Source organism: Perca flavescens, chromosome 1 (assembly GCF_004354835.1).
Source record: "Perca flavescens isolate YP-PL-M2 chromosome 1, PFLA_1.0, whole genome shotgun sequence".
NCBI classification, from domain to species: Eukaryota; Metazoa; Chordata; class Actinopteri; order Perciformes; family Percidae; genus Perca; species Perca flavescens.
In genome coordinates, this window is record NC_041331.1 from 38,618,027 (window position 1) to 38,636,652 (window position 18,626).

The following is an 18,626-nucleotide window of genomic DNA, read 5'->3' on the forward strand; positions in this document are numbered from 1 at the left end:
TATATAAATATATATATAATAGCAACAAAACGTACTAAAACAGCCTGGTATCACCAAATGGCGTATGAATAAACACGCCAATTCCTTAAGTCTTTTCATGTGTAATCACTAAGCATTAGTCTCTACTGACTTATATTGTCACGTAGTATAATGCAAGAAAATTTGGGTGGATGGATGGATGAATTGAACAAACACAGGACTTTCACCCAGGAGACCACTGTTGGTGTCCTGTGAGAAACCAAAAGTCAACTGACTCCTGCTCCTAATGATCACAAAAACAGAATAATCGAAAGTCGCTTTATGGACTACCAGAATCAAATGAATTAATAATGAGGTGTAAACAATAAATAAATAAAAAATAAAACTTTCCTTGACCGGGTTACAGGTGCATAGCATTGGCGACAGCGACACAGGATATTAAAGCTGTTTCTTTAAACCTGTTATTGTCCTCTGTCACTAACAGACACGTTTGCAAACTCTAACTTGAAGCACTAAAATTGATTTAAAAAAAAAAGAATTAGAATAGAATAGAATTTGTTTTTTATTATTATAATTTTTAGGGGGTCTGAGATGAAATTTAGGGGGTCTTGAGCCCCCCCCCCCTAAAAAGGCTCTAAAATCGCCACTGTCTGTACCTAATGTTTGTACAGAAAAGGGCTTTTACGTATTCTACACCCTCAGACTGGATTCTATTACAGAGTGAGTTAAACCTCCATGATTGGATTTCTTTCAATACTTTTCAATCCAATTTGAAAGGCCTGGAGACAGAATCGTGGGTGTCGGTGCTTGAGCTGATATTTTGAATACGTGGCTTGTACTGCACTTTGTTCAGGGATGTTTTATACTGTATACAGAATAATTTGTAGAGTAACTATAACTAAAGCAGTCAGATAAACGTAGCGGAGAAAAAATGTCCTTCTGAAATGTGCAGAAAATACTGAAGTACTGTACATGAGTAAACATTCCACCACTGAAATTACTTAGAATAATAAATGTATGAGGAATTTTCTGTTTCTTTATAAATGCTGTGACTGACCATCCCTCTACTCAAAGTCTGTGTTACCAAATGATGAAATACATTCCTGTGGTTTTCTCTCAGCAGCGGTGATTCATAACTGCTGAGTTGTTTCATAAGAGAGGGGGAAACCGTGAGAAGTGTCACAAACAACGAGTGAAAAGTCCCAGAGCAGCGAGGGGTCACACAGATCAGACAGCAGCTCACTTACTCTAGTACATATAGTGCAGTTACCATACAGCTTAACAAACTATATTATAGTTACAGTGAAGTTACTGTAATTGAATTATTCAAGTTACTCAAGGAGTCGTTCCAGCCCTATTGTGCAGTATTGAAAACATAAACAAATAACTAAATCCCAGAATTCAAAACCGAGTACCTGCCCCAATGAACGAATATTTGAATAGTCAAATATTGGGATGTAGAGTTTAAAGCCGAAGGCTACAGACGCTTACGGTCTATTTTCATAAAGATTAGGATACATTATAGTCAAGCTAATGAAGGTTATCACCAGATTTAAGTTAGTTTCTAACAGAATGGTATAATTGCAATTCATTTTATAGATAATACACTAAGAGCACAGTTACACATTTGAGTGCAGTTGTGTTTACAAGAAGAGTCCACTTGAACAACTCACTGATGTCGTATTTCTGACTTATTAAATTGTAACAACTGTTCAGACGATTTACAATCTCCCGCCACAAAGCTTGATTGGGTGCAGTCAGAGGTCTGAGAGAACCACTCTATATGTCTGAAGGGTCTTTGATGCTTTTAGTTTGCAGAAAGTCCACTTTACAAATAGATGCTATTTTGTACGAAAGGCTTGTTTTGTACATGGAGAACAAAACGCTGTACGACGGTTCAACCAGACTGACGACTGAAAAGGGCAGAAAGAGACGCCGATCCCTCTGAGCAACAGTTGAACAAGAAGAGAAGAAATCAGCAGTTGTCGGTGAAAGAAACGGGAAGCTTGGCATCTGAATGTGTGCAGATTGAAACAGGAACAGGTTCAGGTTTCACTGCCAAGTTCACAATAAGGCAGCCAATAAGAAGCTGGAATCACCAGGCAACGTGTTGCTTTAGCAAAACTCTTCTTCAAACTTGTGTGTGTGTGTGTGTGTGTGTGTGTGTGTGTGTGTGTGTGTGTGTGTGTGTGTGTGTGTGTGTGTGTGTGTGTGTGTGTGTGTGTGTACCTGTTTTACTATATGCGTGGGGTCCAAAAACCGGGGACTACAGTATCCTTGTGGGGTCTGCACAGCCTCGTGGGGACCAAAATGCTGGACCCCACGAGTTTAAAGTGCTGTTTGAGGGTTAAGACTTAGTTTTAGGATTAGGGTTAGAATTAGGTTATGGTTAGGGTTAGGGCAAGGGTTAAGGTTAGGCATTTAGTTGTGATGGTTAAGGTTAGGGTAAGGGGCTAGGGAATGCATTATGTCAATGACAAGTCCCCACAAAGATAGTGATACAGACTCGTGTGTGTGTGTGTGTGTCCCAGCAAGCTACTTTCATCCCATCAGAGCAGTTAGTCGCGGCCATCCCAGTGTGTCCAGAGGTCGGCCACCTCGCCACGCAACAGGAAGTAGTAATTCACAGTCAGCCAGTGGCAGCGTCACTCAGCCGGTCCACTGAGAAGTTGTACACCTGTCAAACTCCACCTCCACCTCTTCTCTCACATCACTACGACACACGGCAGCTGCCTGTTGAAGCTGCTTTTAATTGTTGTTTATTTTGGACTCTGTTTTTGTTTATTTTTCACCATTTTCCCAGGGTTGGGAAAGATGCTGCTTCGTGTGCTTTAAGGGTAGACTTTATACTTTCACAAGTTCACTGATTTCCTGTCTATTCTTTACCTATATGTTTGAACCAGTATTGGCATATTTTAAGCAACTTTAAGTTATTATTGAACCTTTGTACCTCTAATTTCTTTTAAAAAAAAAACTCCTGTGTTTCCTCTCAAGTACAAATTGAAAATGAATCGTATGTACAAAGAGTGCACCCTTTACTGTAAGACAGTCTCTCCTTCGAAGGTATTCATATTGTTGGACTCGACACAGAAAGTGGTTGAAATAGGGGAAGATGAAAAAAGAAGAGCTTGAGAGGGATGTTCAAACTCTGTCTAATGTTTCATCCATATTACAATTGTGGCCTAAAGTTAGACGCTCTGATAAGTGAATGACACATACTTAGGCCTTTAGTGAGCTCATAGTGTTGCGTCTCCTCTGCCTTTATTAGAACAGCGAGAAGAGTGCTGAGAATCAAGAGGAGTGAAACAACTCATTAGCCAGACGACGGTCAGTTGGCTTTGACTGTTAACAGGGGTCATAAAACTGAGCAGGGGGTACAGTGGTGTGTGTGTGTGTGTGTGTGTTTGTATATGTGTGTGTGTGTGTATGTATATGTGTATGTGTATATCTGTGTGTGTGTTAATGTGTGTGTATATGTGTGTGTGTATATCTGTATGTGTGTGTTAATGTGTGTGTTTGTGTTAATGTGTGTATATGTGTGTGTGTATATATCTGTGTATGTGTATATATATAAGTTTGGACACACCTTTTCATTCAGTGTGTTTCTTTATTTTCATGACTATTTACATTGTAGATTATCACTGAAGGCATCACAACTATGAATGAACACATATGGAATTATGTACTTAACAAAAAAGTGTGAAATAACTGAAAACATGTCTTATATTTTAGATTATTCAAAGTAGCCACCCTTTGCTTTTTGTGATAACTCTGCAAACCCTTGGTGTTCTCTCAATGATCTTCATGAGGTAGTCACCTGAAATGGTTTTCACTTCACAGGTGTGCCTTGTCAGGCTTAATTAGAGGAATTTTTTCCCTTATTTATAAAAAAGCAAAGGGTGGCTACTTTGAAGAATCTAAAATATAAGACATGTTTTCAGTTATTTCATACTTTTTTGTTAAGTACATAATTCCATATGTGTTCAGTGAGAATCTACGATGTAAAAAGTCATGAAAATAAAAAGGAAATGCATTGAATGTGAAAGTGTGTCCAAACTTTTGGCCTGTACTGTATATATATCTGTGTGTGTGTGTGTGTGTGTGTGTGTGTGTGTGTTCATCAAACCCCCAACCGGCACTGTCAGACACTGCCTACCAAGAGCCTGGGTCTGTCCGAGGTTTTTTCCTAAAAAGGGAGTTTTTCCTCGCCACTGTCGCATTTACGCATTTATGCTTGCTCTTGGGGGGAATCACTGGAATTGTTGTTTCTTTGTAAATTATAGAGTGTGGTCTAGACCTACTCTATCTATAAAGTGTCTCGAGATAACTCCTGTTATGATTTGATACTATAAATAAAATTGAATTGAATTGAATTGTATATGTGTGTGTATCTGTGTGTGTGTGTTAACGTGCGTGTATATGTGTGTGTGTATATCTGTGTGTGTTTGTGTTAATGTGTGTGTATATGTGTGTGTGTGTGTATATGTGTGTATATGTGTGTGTATATTTGTGTGTGTGTGTGTGTGTGTGTGCATGTGTGCGTGTGTGAGTATTTGGGGAGTCCCTCTGAGCTCCGATCCATCTGGAAACTACATCCCTGTCACCCTGTCCCGTCCTACGTGTCCCAACATGTCCGCTCTGAGCGCAGCAGCTCAGACTGAGGTTTCATGGTTTCCTCGTTTGAGCTTTGATGATGACGCTGACGACAGGTGAAGATTTACTGTTTGTTAGTGCTCATTAAGACCAAAAGCAACAGCAGCGACGGACAAAGGTGGGCTTTAACACAACTCTTCAGCTGAAAACGATCAGTTAGTTAATCAGTTTATTCGATCAGGACCAAATTAATATAATTAGAATTATTTTAGTACAAATACCAAACAGTTACAGCTTAAAAAAAATTATTTTCATCATTATATCACTATATGTTTTTCTTGTTTTTTGTTTGTTGAGTTTCCATTTTTGTGGAGAAATTTGACTTTGGGAAATTTTATGCACTAAATAATTAATTGAATTATCAAGAAAAGGAGTATAACATATTTTTAGTTGCAGCTGTTATAAAAATGAAAGACTGTTCATATGCTAATTAAGATAAACAAATCTAGCAACGATGGCATACTGTTGCCAATAAAGTTCACCCTATACAATCTAACAAACCACCACAGTTAAAACAAACCCTAAATACAAATCAAGTCCAACACAACAGCAGAGGATGCCCTGAACAACACACACCCATAGCTCCAAACATGCTGAATAAAAATACCCTCGGCTTGTTGATGCTATAAACAGATCTGGCATCTGTCCCCGGTGCGATATCAAGGGCACTTGAATGAAACATGAGACGTTCGCTGTAACGGCGAGCAGATGGAAATGGGATTAAAAGGTTCAAACAGACTAAAAAAGCAGAGAGAATCTGGATTGAGGACAGACGGTGTGACAGAAGGACTGTGTTGGTTCTGCAGAACTACAGAACGAACAATTTAGTTTCAGAAAGTTCTGTTTCTAAAATGGTTACCTTGCTCAGTAATTTCATTCATGTGTTCTCATACTGTAACGGTGTAGTTCCAGTTTATTACTGCTTACTCTATATCCCCCCCCACCCCACTTGTGACTGTGTGTATACCTTGTATATATCAAAGTGCCCATATTATGAATCACTTTTTCTGGGATTTGGGGTGTTATTTCGTGTAGCGCTAGCGGTTAGCCCCCTCGTTCTCAATGGCAAAACACTGCTACAATACACACTAGTTCACCATAATCTACAAAAGAACTACTTCCATGTCCCTGTTCTGCAGGTATTCCATGCAAAATTGGAAGTGCACCCTCGTTTAGAAGAAGCTAATCCTGCCTTGTACTGACTGAAGTTGGAGAAACAGCTAGCTAGCAATTGTGAGCCTTACCTAGCTACTGCGCATGTATGACTGCCAACAAAGATGTTACAGAAGTTGAGATGTCTCACTCTGTAGCTAAAACAGAGACCTGACACAGGGTGAAAAGAGGAGCTGCAGCAATGTGCAGTACAACAAAAATATGGTGTAAACCTACTCTGGTACAACCTCAAAATACAATTGTGAACCTGAAAATGAGCATAATATGGCCACTTTAAAGTGTCTTTTATGTGTTTATACCTGCTGCACACCGCATAGACCTTTCCGGGACACAAATAAATAAAGTTAAAGTTGGGTGATGGGTCCTGTAACTGGTTGACAGGGAGAGGGTAATTTAGTCTTTGCAGAATGGATCCCTTTTTATTTCAGTGATGATTAAAAGTCAATTTTCATTACGTTTGCTATTGACATTAGAATGGGAATCGAGAGATTTTTCAATGCAGATTATTGTCTTCACTGTGATGCTTGTGTAGCGTTTTTACTAGCTCCAGTTTGTGCTTCTAATGTATTATATATAGGTTATTATATAAAGTATACTTAGTCAACAATGAAGGTGGTTCAAATACTAGGGCTGGGCAAGTTAACGCGTTATTATTGTGTATAACAATGCGATGATTAATCGCGATTAAAACTTTGAATCGTTGCCCAGCCCTATCAAATACACATACCATTTTTCGGGAGGTATTTCCATAACCATGTGGATGCAAAATCCTTTGCTTAATTGTCCGCTGAATGATAAATGAAAGTTTTAACACTACCAGGAGAGGAAACAAACTCATTCTGCGGATTCTGAATTTGCTGTCAGAAAATTTGTAAATGTTTTTAAATGACCTTCTGGGTTTTTTCAAACATCGCTGGTTAGTTATCTTTTAGAGCAACCAGTGGTTACCTCTGTGACTCAAACTTTAAACATGAGAGGCCAGAACTGGATCTACAGTGTACTTGCATTTACTCAGCACTAACTGTCCTGACATCACACCAGAAAATGAGTAATATAAATGATGTGTCCTGAGAGGGCTGGGGAATCGGACTCTGGTTTCCTCTGGGTGCTCCGGTTTCCTCCCACAGTCCAAATACATGCAGATGAAAGGGTAAACTGGAGACCCTGAATTACCCGTAGGTGTGAATGTCAGTGCCAATGTGACAGACCACAGTTCAAGCTTGAGTGTAGTCTTGTGAGTTAAAGAAATAGTTCACTCAAAACAATATAAATTGTAGTAGGCTACTCACCTCCCAAGGCTCTCTATGTTCCCAGAAAAGGTTTTCTATCAAATGGTGTTAAGGAGAGTGGTGCCTTAAAAAATGAAGGTATATAAAGGCATAGTATTGCAAACAGAAGTCCCAAACGAAAGACAGCAAAATGGTTACAAATGGTTAAAAAAAAACTCCTGTGCAGCATTGTCCAGGTGTCTTGTATCCATTCACAAGCTTTTGGAAATCCAAACAAGCATTTCCCCCATAACTATTGATTAACAAAGCATGTTTTTGGGAAGATTGATAACCTTTTTTGCTGTCTTTTATTCATCCTCTGTCCTCCTTGCAACTTTGGTTCACTATTTTTATTATACAAATGAGGAACATTTCAAACTCTTCTGTGTTATACTGTACGGACACTGAACAAACAATTTCCCATAAGGCAACAGGGCACAGGAGGCTATAAAACTGCATCTCTCAAGCTTCAAAATTGAAAATACCAAAATACATATAACAATAAAACATCTAACTTGTGTAATAGTGTTTTAGTTCCACCTTGGCTATATTTAAACAATCAAAACATCCAAACATGTATCATCTCGGGGATCGGCACATCTGGGTGATGCCGTAGAATATTTGTTAGCATGTTCGAAATGCTTCCATTAACCCACCCTACAACGCCTTTGTCAAACACACAACTCTCTCTCCGGTGCTGTTGTAGCTGACCAGGTCTTCATCTCCAGCATTTAATTTGCGCCTAACTCGCACGCCAATCCGCTTGTTTTGCTAACCTCAGCACATGTTGCTAATGTCGATTGGCTTAAAGTATCCCTGCGGAACTCGTTCTTGTAAATTTGGATCCACAATAAAGACAGAGCGCAATGCGTCGTACGGCTTGACAGCCACGCCCACCGCAGGGGGATACTCTCTCGCCACAATATGCAACCAAGGGCTAAAATGCTAACAAAATGCCTGTAGCTAGCTAAAAACATTCAATTTAAGTATCTAAAATGATTACTTTAGCAACCTATGTCTACCAGAGAGGACAAGTTAGCTGTTAGTAAGCTAATGTTAGCTAAGGCAAACATAATGCTGCATAGCTTTCTGATTTATCCACATTCCACTGTAAAACGAGTTGCATACTGTCAAAATGCTTCACCTTAACATAAAGAAAGATATGGTTAGTCTAAAACTGACATATGTGATGACAAATGTCAGTGCACACATAATGTTAGACATACCCATAGACAGTAAAATGAATGGACAAAGCCACGCCGTAGACTTCCATGGAGACCAGTGAAGTCTATCAGAAGCACTTTTCCGGTGATGGCTGAGCGTTACTGCACAGCCTCCAACTGAGCTTGACGACGCAGATTTGACGTGAGCAACCTGTCTGAAAGTTTTAAGTCTTTTGGTAGCTGTGCCAAGAGCAATCTCAATCATTCAATCTTGCAGAGATGGAGAGATTGAGTAGGAGCAACTTTTGGTAAGTATTTTGATTAATTATTTTGTCATTTTGACTGCATGCCTCCACGTCCCCCCAATTGCCTGCGAGCTTCTCCTGTACTGTACGGTAATTTATCTACTATGCGACAGAAAGTTGCATGGTTATGACACAATAACGTGGCCATAACGTGAGATACAAGGTAATGGAGCCTTTTATACATTGTCGTGTTTCTTAAGAAATAAACAATGGACAAATAAAGTCTTTAAACACTTCACATGTGAAGTTATTCGCTGTCAAAGTGACGCCAAAACTAATGGCAGTCAATGGAATGCTAACGGCAGGTAATGGCTTATTAGCATCAAAATGGCTCCATAGGAGCTATGCTTTGCGGAGGCTGGCTTACCCCCTTGGACATACCCAGTTTCAGGATCTATTCCTGCTAAGGCCATTGCATGTATCCACTTTTGTCTTCATAAAGCTCAGTTTTTCGGTTCTGTATAAAAACTTAGTAATGGGTTCTTTACATTGCTGTTAGTGCATATCACCACACAGCAGCTTTTAGGCATTTTTCTGTTGTTTGCTAGCAGCCGGAATTCACAAGGAGGCACCTTTACGCAATACGAAGTCAATGGAGAGTGATGAATTGTCTTCCCCTCCGGTGTGGGCGCTTAAATGCACTCTGTCTCTATATGTGCATCAATCTATACCATGTGTTCTGTGTGCAGCAGCCTGCAATACATGACCGTTACACCCCTTGGTTTCACTATTAGACTCTCGTAGTTCTGCAGCAACGAACCTGACAGCTTTAAAGTTGTGTAAAACTATACTCTATACTCTCCCCCCTAACATATGTGTCTCCAGTGAATGGTTTAAGTCTAAATATACATTTGGTTGACTTTAACAAAACTGACATACACACAGCCCGTACACCAAACCTCCCACACACCTGATATCAAGATAAGTGTATGGTTGACGGTAAAACGGTTGTGTAAGAGGGGAAAGAGGAGGAGGAGTGTGGGGGGGGGGTGTTGTTTTCCAGGCATTACACTCATACATATATGATTATGGGTGGGGTGGTAGTGAGGCTGACCGTCAACAAGACTGAAAAGCATTCTCAACAAATCAGCAAAAGAAAAGGATAAAAATATCAGCCGAGAATTTACAATCAGGAGTGACTCAATTGTCTGTTACAGTAATAAACACTGGGACATAAAGGGCAGTTAAAGGTTATCATAGATTTTTGGTATTCTATTACCTTGGTTTTAGTTTTACAAAGTGAACATGTAAAAGTGTAAAAGAAAATATTTAGAAATAAGTTGGTATAAGATGCGTTCCTTTGTACTAAAGAAGCAAACAACGTAAGTAGTCCTGAAACTGTTAGGATCTTTATCTACTTTATAAAACCAATCAATGTTTGTTTACAATAGCTTCCGGGTAGAAAACTCCTGTCTTCCATACATTTTAACGCCACTGAGCAAAAGGACGAGGAACATTTGAATATACTCTCATTCATCTAAAATGCATGATTTAATGCTTTCCTATGTCAACACTTTCAATAACGTAAGGTTGGAGACCTAATTTTCCAGTTGGGCCACAGACTAAAGAAAATGACCCCATCTAAACTTAAACTTGCAGTCAGTACGAGCGGTGGTGAGTTCACCGTGTTTAAATATATATCTCTAAACGTTCCAGTTACAGCTGAAAATGACAATAGAAATAAACAAGTTTGCCAATTTCACAGATCTCCACAAATCAAATAAACTGCCATGTGTCTACCCTGCTTCGCATTGAAAATATTTTGGTTACGACCTGTTTCGTTGCTGGACTGGGATTGGCCTCTGATTGGCTGTTTGAACAGATGCCTTTCGGGCTGCGTTCCAGCTGTGGAGAGTCTAGCTGAGAATCTGAGAATATCTGACCGTAATGCAGGATTATAACAGCTGACTGTAATGTTAACTATCACACTACAGAGTTAGTACTCTGTGAGTAGTACAGTAGTACAGCCTGTGAGTTAAATGAAAGGAAAAGTCTGGTGATATTCTATATTTTTTAAGTATTGTGTTTGCATTACATCCTGATAGCTCTTCTTCCTCTGTGCCATAGAGCTCCATTGTTGTTAAAACCACATCAGTGATCCACACTGTTGCACTGGCTGACATGTTCCTTCATCACCATAAACACACACACACTGTAGTTTATTTTGACTCAATCCCACACACACCGTCCTGCTGCCACGAATACTTGCTAGAGCACCAAATTCATCCACCGCAGAAAATAGTTATCCAACAAATGCACTATTTCCTCCTGTTTGTTTGATAAGAACTACAGTAACCAGCTGTTTTAGGAAACATACACATTTTTTTGGGGGAATTGCGTCTTAGATGTGTAACACTTGGAGAATTTTATGTCCAAAAATCTTGTTGTAACTATTTATCTTATTTATTTGTTTGTATATTTCGTTCGTCAACACTCTCTCGTACATATGTGTATATAATCTTTTTAATAGCTTGGAAAATGTCTAAACTGTGCCAAGCCTGACACCTTCATGGCAGCATTTGACTCTGCTGCCATCAGGTTCATGTCTTTTTGGTTTATTTGAATGTGTCCCAATGATAGGAGGGGGTGAGAGAGTCCAGAATGATACCAGCCTCAGTTAAAAGGGCACTTGTCTTAGATTTCACGAGCTGCTAAATTTAACGCACTGCCTTCCCATTAAGCTGTGAGGAGTCTGTGATGTGAGCTGTTGTCTCACACAGCAACTCTTTATATCTCTGAAGCTGAGGAAAAATTTCACTTTTACAAGACAACAAATAGATATATAAAGATTAAAAATATCCAAACAAACTGTTTAATCTGAAAATCTGAAATAAGAATCAGAACTATGTGTGAAACAAACCATTAGGCCTATACATTGTCTGGCTTTGCTTTTTGGTCAAAATTTTCAAAGTTTTGTGTCATTAATGTAAAAAAACAAAAAAAAACTGGTGCTCACATATGAAACCCTTTCACATATTTCCCAATTTTTCACATGTATGTTGACCAATATATATTGCTTTGGATATATGATATAGAAAAGTATGTGTTCACTGTAAAAAAGGTTTTTCACTTTTTGACAGCAATACATGTTATTTCATGTTGTGTCAACAAAAAAAAATGTTTTTTCCAAGGGACTTGTAAACTTATAATTGCAAGTTGCCAGTTGATATTAGTTGTTATTAAAACTTGGGAATAAGCTGGAGGGACAAATTATTTTTGTACCCTCAACTATTATCATTACGTTGGCAGCACAATCCAGAAAAAAGTAGTTCAAACTCAAAATAATTCATGCAACTTATTCACTCGTTATTTTAAGTTGATACAACTAAGCACTTTTCACAGTGTATGAATTGACACTTCTGTGCATTAATATAACACCAGTGTGATTTTCAGCAATGCACATATTAGCAAAAGCGACGACTTCAAACAAACTTGAAAACTAATGAAAATCATTCTATGAGCCAAGAGCGGGTCTAGAGCACTTAAATTCAATTATGTTTCCTGTTATCTGAAAACTGTACACAGCTTCTTTTCACCTAGTTTATTATGAGTGTATTGCACTTTATTTTTATACGGTTCTGTGAAAAAAATCTTCCCAGCCCTTGTCACATGACCAATTAATTATTCATAATGACTATTCAAATTCAATTCAAAGAACCCATAGTAACGTGTATTGTATTTGGATGCACAATTTGTTGCAAATGAAAACAAGTAAACGTATTAATGAATGTGATGTATTTTATTAAGCAAAATGAAATTGTGTTGTTATATCTTATATATAATATTTCCTACATTTCTAAGCAAATTTTCTATGCTGTGTTCTGTGCCACCCCACTTAAAAAAAAACTGGAATCTCCCCTGCTGTGAGCTGAGATCATTTCACCTGTTCAGACAAATTGTCTTAAACTGTTGTCCAGTGGATCACACACACACACACACACACACACACACACACACACACACACACACACACACACACACACACACACACACACACACACACACACTCTGAGATCAGAGACCTGACGACATGCGTGACATTACGACCACCCCAGCAGGACGTCAGACTGAAGCACTCGGTCGACACAGCTCTCTGTCAGTCTGATGGAAATAGACAAAAGTGCCTTCAAAAACCTGACAACTTTGAGAAAATCTGACTTGGACAAAAAAAAAGTATTAAAGAACCCTCAAGTACAATTACACTTCAAAAAACGTTGATGATTTACAGTAATTAGCTGCATTTTCAATTACAGCACAAGGTTATAATTAAAGACACTGAAACGCCAGAAAGTCACATACTGTCAGATATCTGTAGGGTGTAAGGTTGTCACGACTTTGATACAATACTAATATAAAGAAAAGATACTCGATACCTCTTTTGATACCACGGCAAAAAGAAAAAAAGGTCCCAGGCACACAAATAGGCTATTTTTTTTCTTTTTCTATTAAAAAAAGTAACTGAACACATTTGTAATAATGTCACTGTTTGATTGAAAACGTGATTGTAGATCTGTTTGTTTTTTTATAGCTTTGGTACTTGCGATACTATCGGTTGTACTGTATAATTAATGAAGATCGTATCGTTTTAAACACCCGGTATCGAACCTAAGTACGGTGTGATAGATTGTCTCAAAACACTGACATGAATACATGAATAAATAAATAAAAAAAAATCACTGGGATTTTAAACACAAAGAGCTCGAATAAATCAAAAATAGGCAAAAAGATTTTCAGCGATTTTTTTGTGTTCACACTAATGATATATGTATATTTATTTCTACTATTCTATCACTGTTTGTACCCCATTATTATTAATGACAATTATGGTAATGAGTTGCTGCAGTGTGAACAGAAGTTCAGTCTCTAACAAGTTGTTTAAATTAGAAATAGAATGTAACATTTCTATTTAACAAATGACTAGTCTAGTCTATTGCTTCCTTTTTGTTGCTGACTTTCAACACACACACACACACACACACACACACACACACACAGATGATTGGTCACTTACACCACAGCCCCGCCTACACACTGACTTCTTTATAAAGACAGACCAAGCTGAGGGAGCTGAAGTTACACAGACTGGCCCTTTAAACCCTCTGATCTCCTCTGCACTCCTCTGCAGACAGTTTTAAATCAGCCAACTTTGAGAGGAGCCTTTAAGAGCCACCTTCCTTTTCTTTTTTGCTTGTTTTGAAGACACTTGTCGAGACTTTTTCTTTCATCGGACACACGTTTCCGGGAACCTTGGCTCTCTCTTGTTACCCTTGAGGGAATCTTCTGCAGGGGCCGATGGATCTGTCCGATCTTCCCTTCCCTCTCTCCTCTGCCGATGACCTGTACGATGACCCCTGCTTCAGCACCAGCGACATGAACTTCTTCGACGACCTGGACTCCCGGCTGGTGCACGCCGGCCTACTGAAGGCAGAGGACCACCTTCATCACCATCATCACCACCACGTCCCCATCGCAGAGGAGGAGGACGAGCATGTGAGGGCTCCGGGGGGCCTCCACCAGGCGGGTGGGCACTGCCTGCTGTGGGCCTGCAAGGCCTGCAAGAGGAAAACGTCAAACGAAGACCGTAGAAAAGCGGCGACAATGCGGGAAAGGCGGCGGCTTGGTAAAGTCAACGATGCCTTTGAGACCCTGAAGCGCTGCACGGCGTCCAATCCAAACCAGCGGCTGCCCAAAGTGGAGATCCTGCGCAACGCCATCAGCTACATCGAGTCCCTGCAGTCGCTGCTGAGGACCGGCCGGGACGACGGCTTCTACCCGCCGCTGGAGCACTACAGCGGGGAGTCGGACGCCTCCAGCCCCCGCTCCAACTGCTCTGATGGCATGGTGAGTCCGAGAGCAGCTGGACGGTGCATGTGCTGCCTCATGAAATGGTTGGAATGTGTTTGGGATATTTATTTTTGGCTACAGTGCTTCATTACATTTTCAATGTAGGGGGGGGTCTTTAAAGTCAACTTTTACGTCACATTTTAAGGTAAAATCCTTTTATTCTAAACCATGAGATATGCTTCTTCAGCATATCAGTCAGCCAGTTTCAAATACTGAAACCAATTTGCTGTTTTTTTTGGAAAGAGTGTGGAAATAAATGCATAATCAGATTTTGTAAAATATACATTCATTTTCAGACGGTCAGCTTTAAATATACTTTTCAATTTGTCATTTTAATGTGACATATGTTTTAACCTGTGTCCTTGTTTTGTTGTCTGTGTGTTGCACAGGGAAGTTATGATTTAAAGAATTAGCAGAGAGCCGTACAGATTAACATTGGGAAGCTTTAAACAAGTCCCACGTTGGGGCCGAGCATATCCACCCATTCTGTAATTACATGCTCAAATGTGGAATAAAGAGTAGAAATGATTTGTATTAAAGGCACACAGATGGGATGAAACCGATTATTTGACAAGCGGAAATTTCTCTTGTTATTTGAAATGTCAAAATCCCAACAAACTCTGCAGAACAAATTAAGTCACATAAAATAAGTTCAAAAATGGATCTGTTTTAAGACATAAATCATGTTGTTTTACTTTCATCAACTCTATGTATCGGTCCTCTCCTCAAACATTGTGTTGATTACTTGATCACTGATTTTAAGCCATTGACTGAAATCGACTTTATTGATCCGTGTTTCCAGATGGATTTCATCTCTCCGTGTTCAACCAGAAGTGAGAACAGTGATGGTTCCTACTGCAGCCACACAGACGGTCAGTTTCACATTCAGTCCTTTAATATGATGTGTTTCTACTTTATTAGGACTTCATTTGACCAGTTTCTGTTTTAATAAGACTTATTTCTCATGGTGTGTTTGTACTTCAATACTAACTAGCTTCTTCTAACCAAATTGTCTTCTACAATGAACGCATTTGTTGGCGTCTTCATTGATAAAACAGATTTGTCTTTTAACATGACCACACGGTAATTTAAAGTAACTTGCCTCGCATTTGAAAAAGTCCAGCTTAAGTTTCACTCTTAATATGATATATTATGTTGTCTCCTTAAACGTGTCTGCTTTCTCCTTTAATGTAACTAAAATTATGACTTTATGACTGACCCTCCCCTCTTTAATTAAAGTTACATGACAGATTTGTCCATCAATCTGATAGTCATTCAGTCATTTTATACAACTTTCCTCTCATTTAATTTAAATACGACCAGTTTCTCCTGTGATATGCCTTAAATATGACCATTTGTTCCCTTACTGCCGTTTTTTAATACGAGCAACTCATAAAACTTAGGATTTTAGTCAACTGAGCAGAAACTGATGTTGCCCGTTTCTTCTTTTTTTTTACAGATTCCAGCATCCGTAAACCGTCGCTCATTTCCAGTTTGGATTGTTTGTCCAGCATCGTAGAGCGGATCAGCACAGATCCAGCTGTGGCCCCCCCGGGCGACAGTGTGGTCCCCCGGGGCCCCGGGTCGCCTCAGAGCAGCCCTGCAGGCTCCAGTTCTTCTGCTGAACCCAACAGCATCTACGAGCCGCTCTGAACCCGATGAAGCCGAGGACTTTTATTCCACAAAACGCCAGGACAAACTTTATTTTTTCCTGAAGTTAGAGTCGGTTTTTAGCCTCCTGAACACACTGAAGAGTGCTGCTGTGTGTGACATTCATCAGCAGAAAAAAAGACATTTTCCTAATGGATTTCTGCTGCAGATATGATAACTGAGGACCATTTTGTACATCACACACACACACACACACACACACACACACACACACACACACACACACACACACACACACACACACACACACAGGGATGCTGCGATTGTTGTGTCATATGTTTATATATATATTATTTATGAGTGAATGACATTTTAATAAAGACATATTTATATTCAGTAAAATATTTGAATGGCTTTCATGTACTATTTTATGAATGGAGTCTATATTAAACTGAAATGCTTCATTCTCCTAAAGAAACAACTGGCATTATGAGCTTAAATTATATTTGAGTCTTTTAGATCTTTTCCTCTTTTGTTCCAAACATGCTGAACTTTTTTTAAGTCCCATATTGACTTTATTTTAGCTCTGCTTTTATTTTCTGGCCCTGGTTACTAAAGTTGTCATTCGGTGGGTTTATGAGCACTTTTCCACTGAAAAAACAGTTAAACACTAAAAACCATCCAATTTATCAATAAATATTCACCTTGTTCCATAAAAGCTGCTTGACCTGACTTTTAAAAATCCCTTGTGATGACAGAAAACTATACAGAGCAAGCAAAATCCACATGACATTGAATCAGAGTTAATACCAATTATTTCTTTACAGAAAAATCAAAAACCTTTGTCTTGCGATATTACACATCACCTTTAAAGTATTTGATTTTGCCAACTTCCTTTTTGTACCAAACAAGATTGATTCAGTCTTGCCCAGATGCATAGATAGCTTATTGTCTACTAGCCACTGGTTGACAGACTCAAGCTCTCTGCCAATGACTATTTTCAATGTCTTTTACATTACACCCTGGGACAAGTAAAGCAGAATCATCAGCATATAATAGTAACTTGCACCATACCGCAGCTAATATGTCATTCATATATACTAAAAATAACCGGGGCCCCAGGATTGAACCTTGGGGTACCCCGCATGTTATACTCTGTGGCTCAGAGAGGGTCCCCTCAACATCACAGACTTGAGTCCTATCTGTTAGGTAAGAAGTGAACCATATGAGTGCTGAGTTACTAAAACCCTTGCACTGTAATTTAGAAATCAAAATCTTGTGCTTCACAGTATCGAATGCTTTGTGCAAGTCAAGTAGTAGCATACCAACATAATTCCCTTGATCAAAATTCTGACGCACATAGTCGAAAAGGTGAATGAGACAGGTGTCAGTAGAATATGCAGCTCTAAAACCAGACTGGAGCTCATATAATAGATCAAGCCTGATGAGATTCTCCTCCACCTGTTCATATACAAGCCACTCAAAAATCTTTGATATAGTTGACAGAATTGATACTTACCTATAATTTACAACATCAGCTCTGCTATTTTTCTTAATTAAATCATTGATCAATTAAGGTAGAGGCACCTTAACCCATAATGTCCTTATCCTTAATTTTATTTTATAGTTGGGCATTTATGTATAGCTCACAAACTGCTATGCCTGGCTTAGGTACGACTCTAACCCTAACCGCCCTGACAGTCGGCTGGTAAACGTACACATTCGACATTAAAGGTCCAATATGTAATACTGACAGCTAGTGTTTAAAAATGTTACTGCAGTACAAATTCAAAATACTGGAGAGAGTTGTCTCCCCCGCCCCCTCCTGCCCAGACTCGAAGTTCACGTTGGTTGCCAGGCTGAGACCGCAGCATCCACAACAATGTTACTAGACGCTTGTTGTCTCACATAACCAGACATTACTCCACAGCACAGCGGAGTAGCTAACGTTAGATGTTGGTTAGAAGCCCGTAGTCACGCGGAGAGCTGTACCCAACTGACAGACGTAAAATAACAATCGTTAAAAACACTGCAAACTCACAGTCCTCTCTTCCCGATATACAGCCCCCCTCTCGTGGCTTAAAATACATTAGCAGTTAGCAGGGTTAGCATGGCGGCGTTAGCCAGGACTAGCCAGGATCACTTTACTGGCTGTGTCTCAATTTTTTTTGCGAGTAACCAACTTGGGTACTCTCTCTATATAATTCAATGTAAGTACACAAATGACATAAAATGCCTGTCCCTAGTGGCTGTGATAAATTAGCTTGAAGCTAATGCTTATCTGTTCAGGAGGAAATTATCCAACTCTGTGTACTTTGGGCTCTAAGCTGTCTCTATCTTTCAAATACATCTCCAATATTTCTATAATATACGTCTCTGGTCACGCAACTGTTAGAAACATGCCGTTTGTTTTGTTTTTTTAAGTCGGGTAGAATCTATCTCCGTTGATCCTGTTCGTTTGTTTGCTGCTTTCATGGCTGTACTAACGTTATCGCTGTAGCGGGCTGGGTTTACGTTTTTACAGGTGTATGGCCTGGCTGTCAAACTGGGCCGTTGATAACAACACATAGACCAAAACACAAACAGAAATTCTGTCACGGAATGTAAATTTCAAAAAGAAAATATACTGA

General features: G+C 39.3%; 1 protein-coding gene across 1 annotated transcript; it reads left to right on the top strand.

Annotated features, from left to right (window-relative positions):
* The first annotated feature begins 13,599 nt into the window (after positions 1-13,599).
* Positions 13,600-16,283, top strand: LOC114559812 (myoblast determination protein 1 homolog). Its single transcript, XM_028584744.1, has 3 exons — positions 13,600-14,382; positions 15,188-15,257; positions 15,845-16,283. The coding sequence occupies exons 1-3, from the start codon at positions 13,834-13,836 to the stop codon at positions 16,036-16,038; spliced, it is 813 nt and encodes a 270-aa protein (XP_028440545.1). The 5' UTR covers positions 13,600-13,833; the 3' UTR covers positions 16,039-16,283.
* Positions 16,284-18,626: the final 2,343 nt, after the last annotated feature.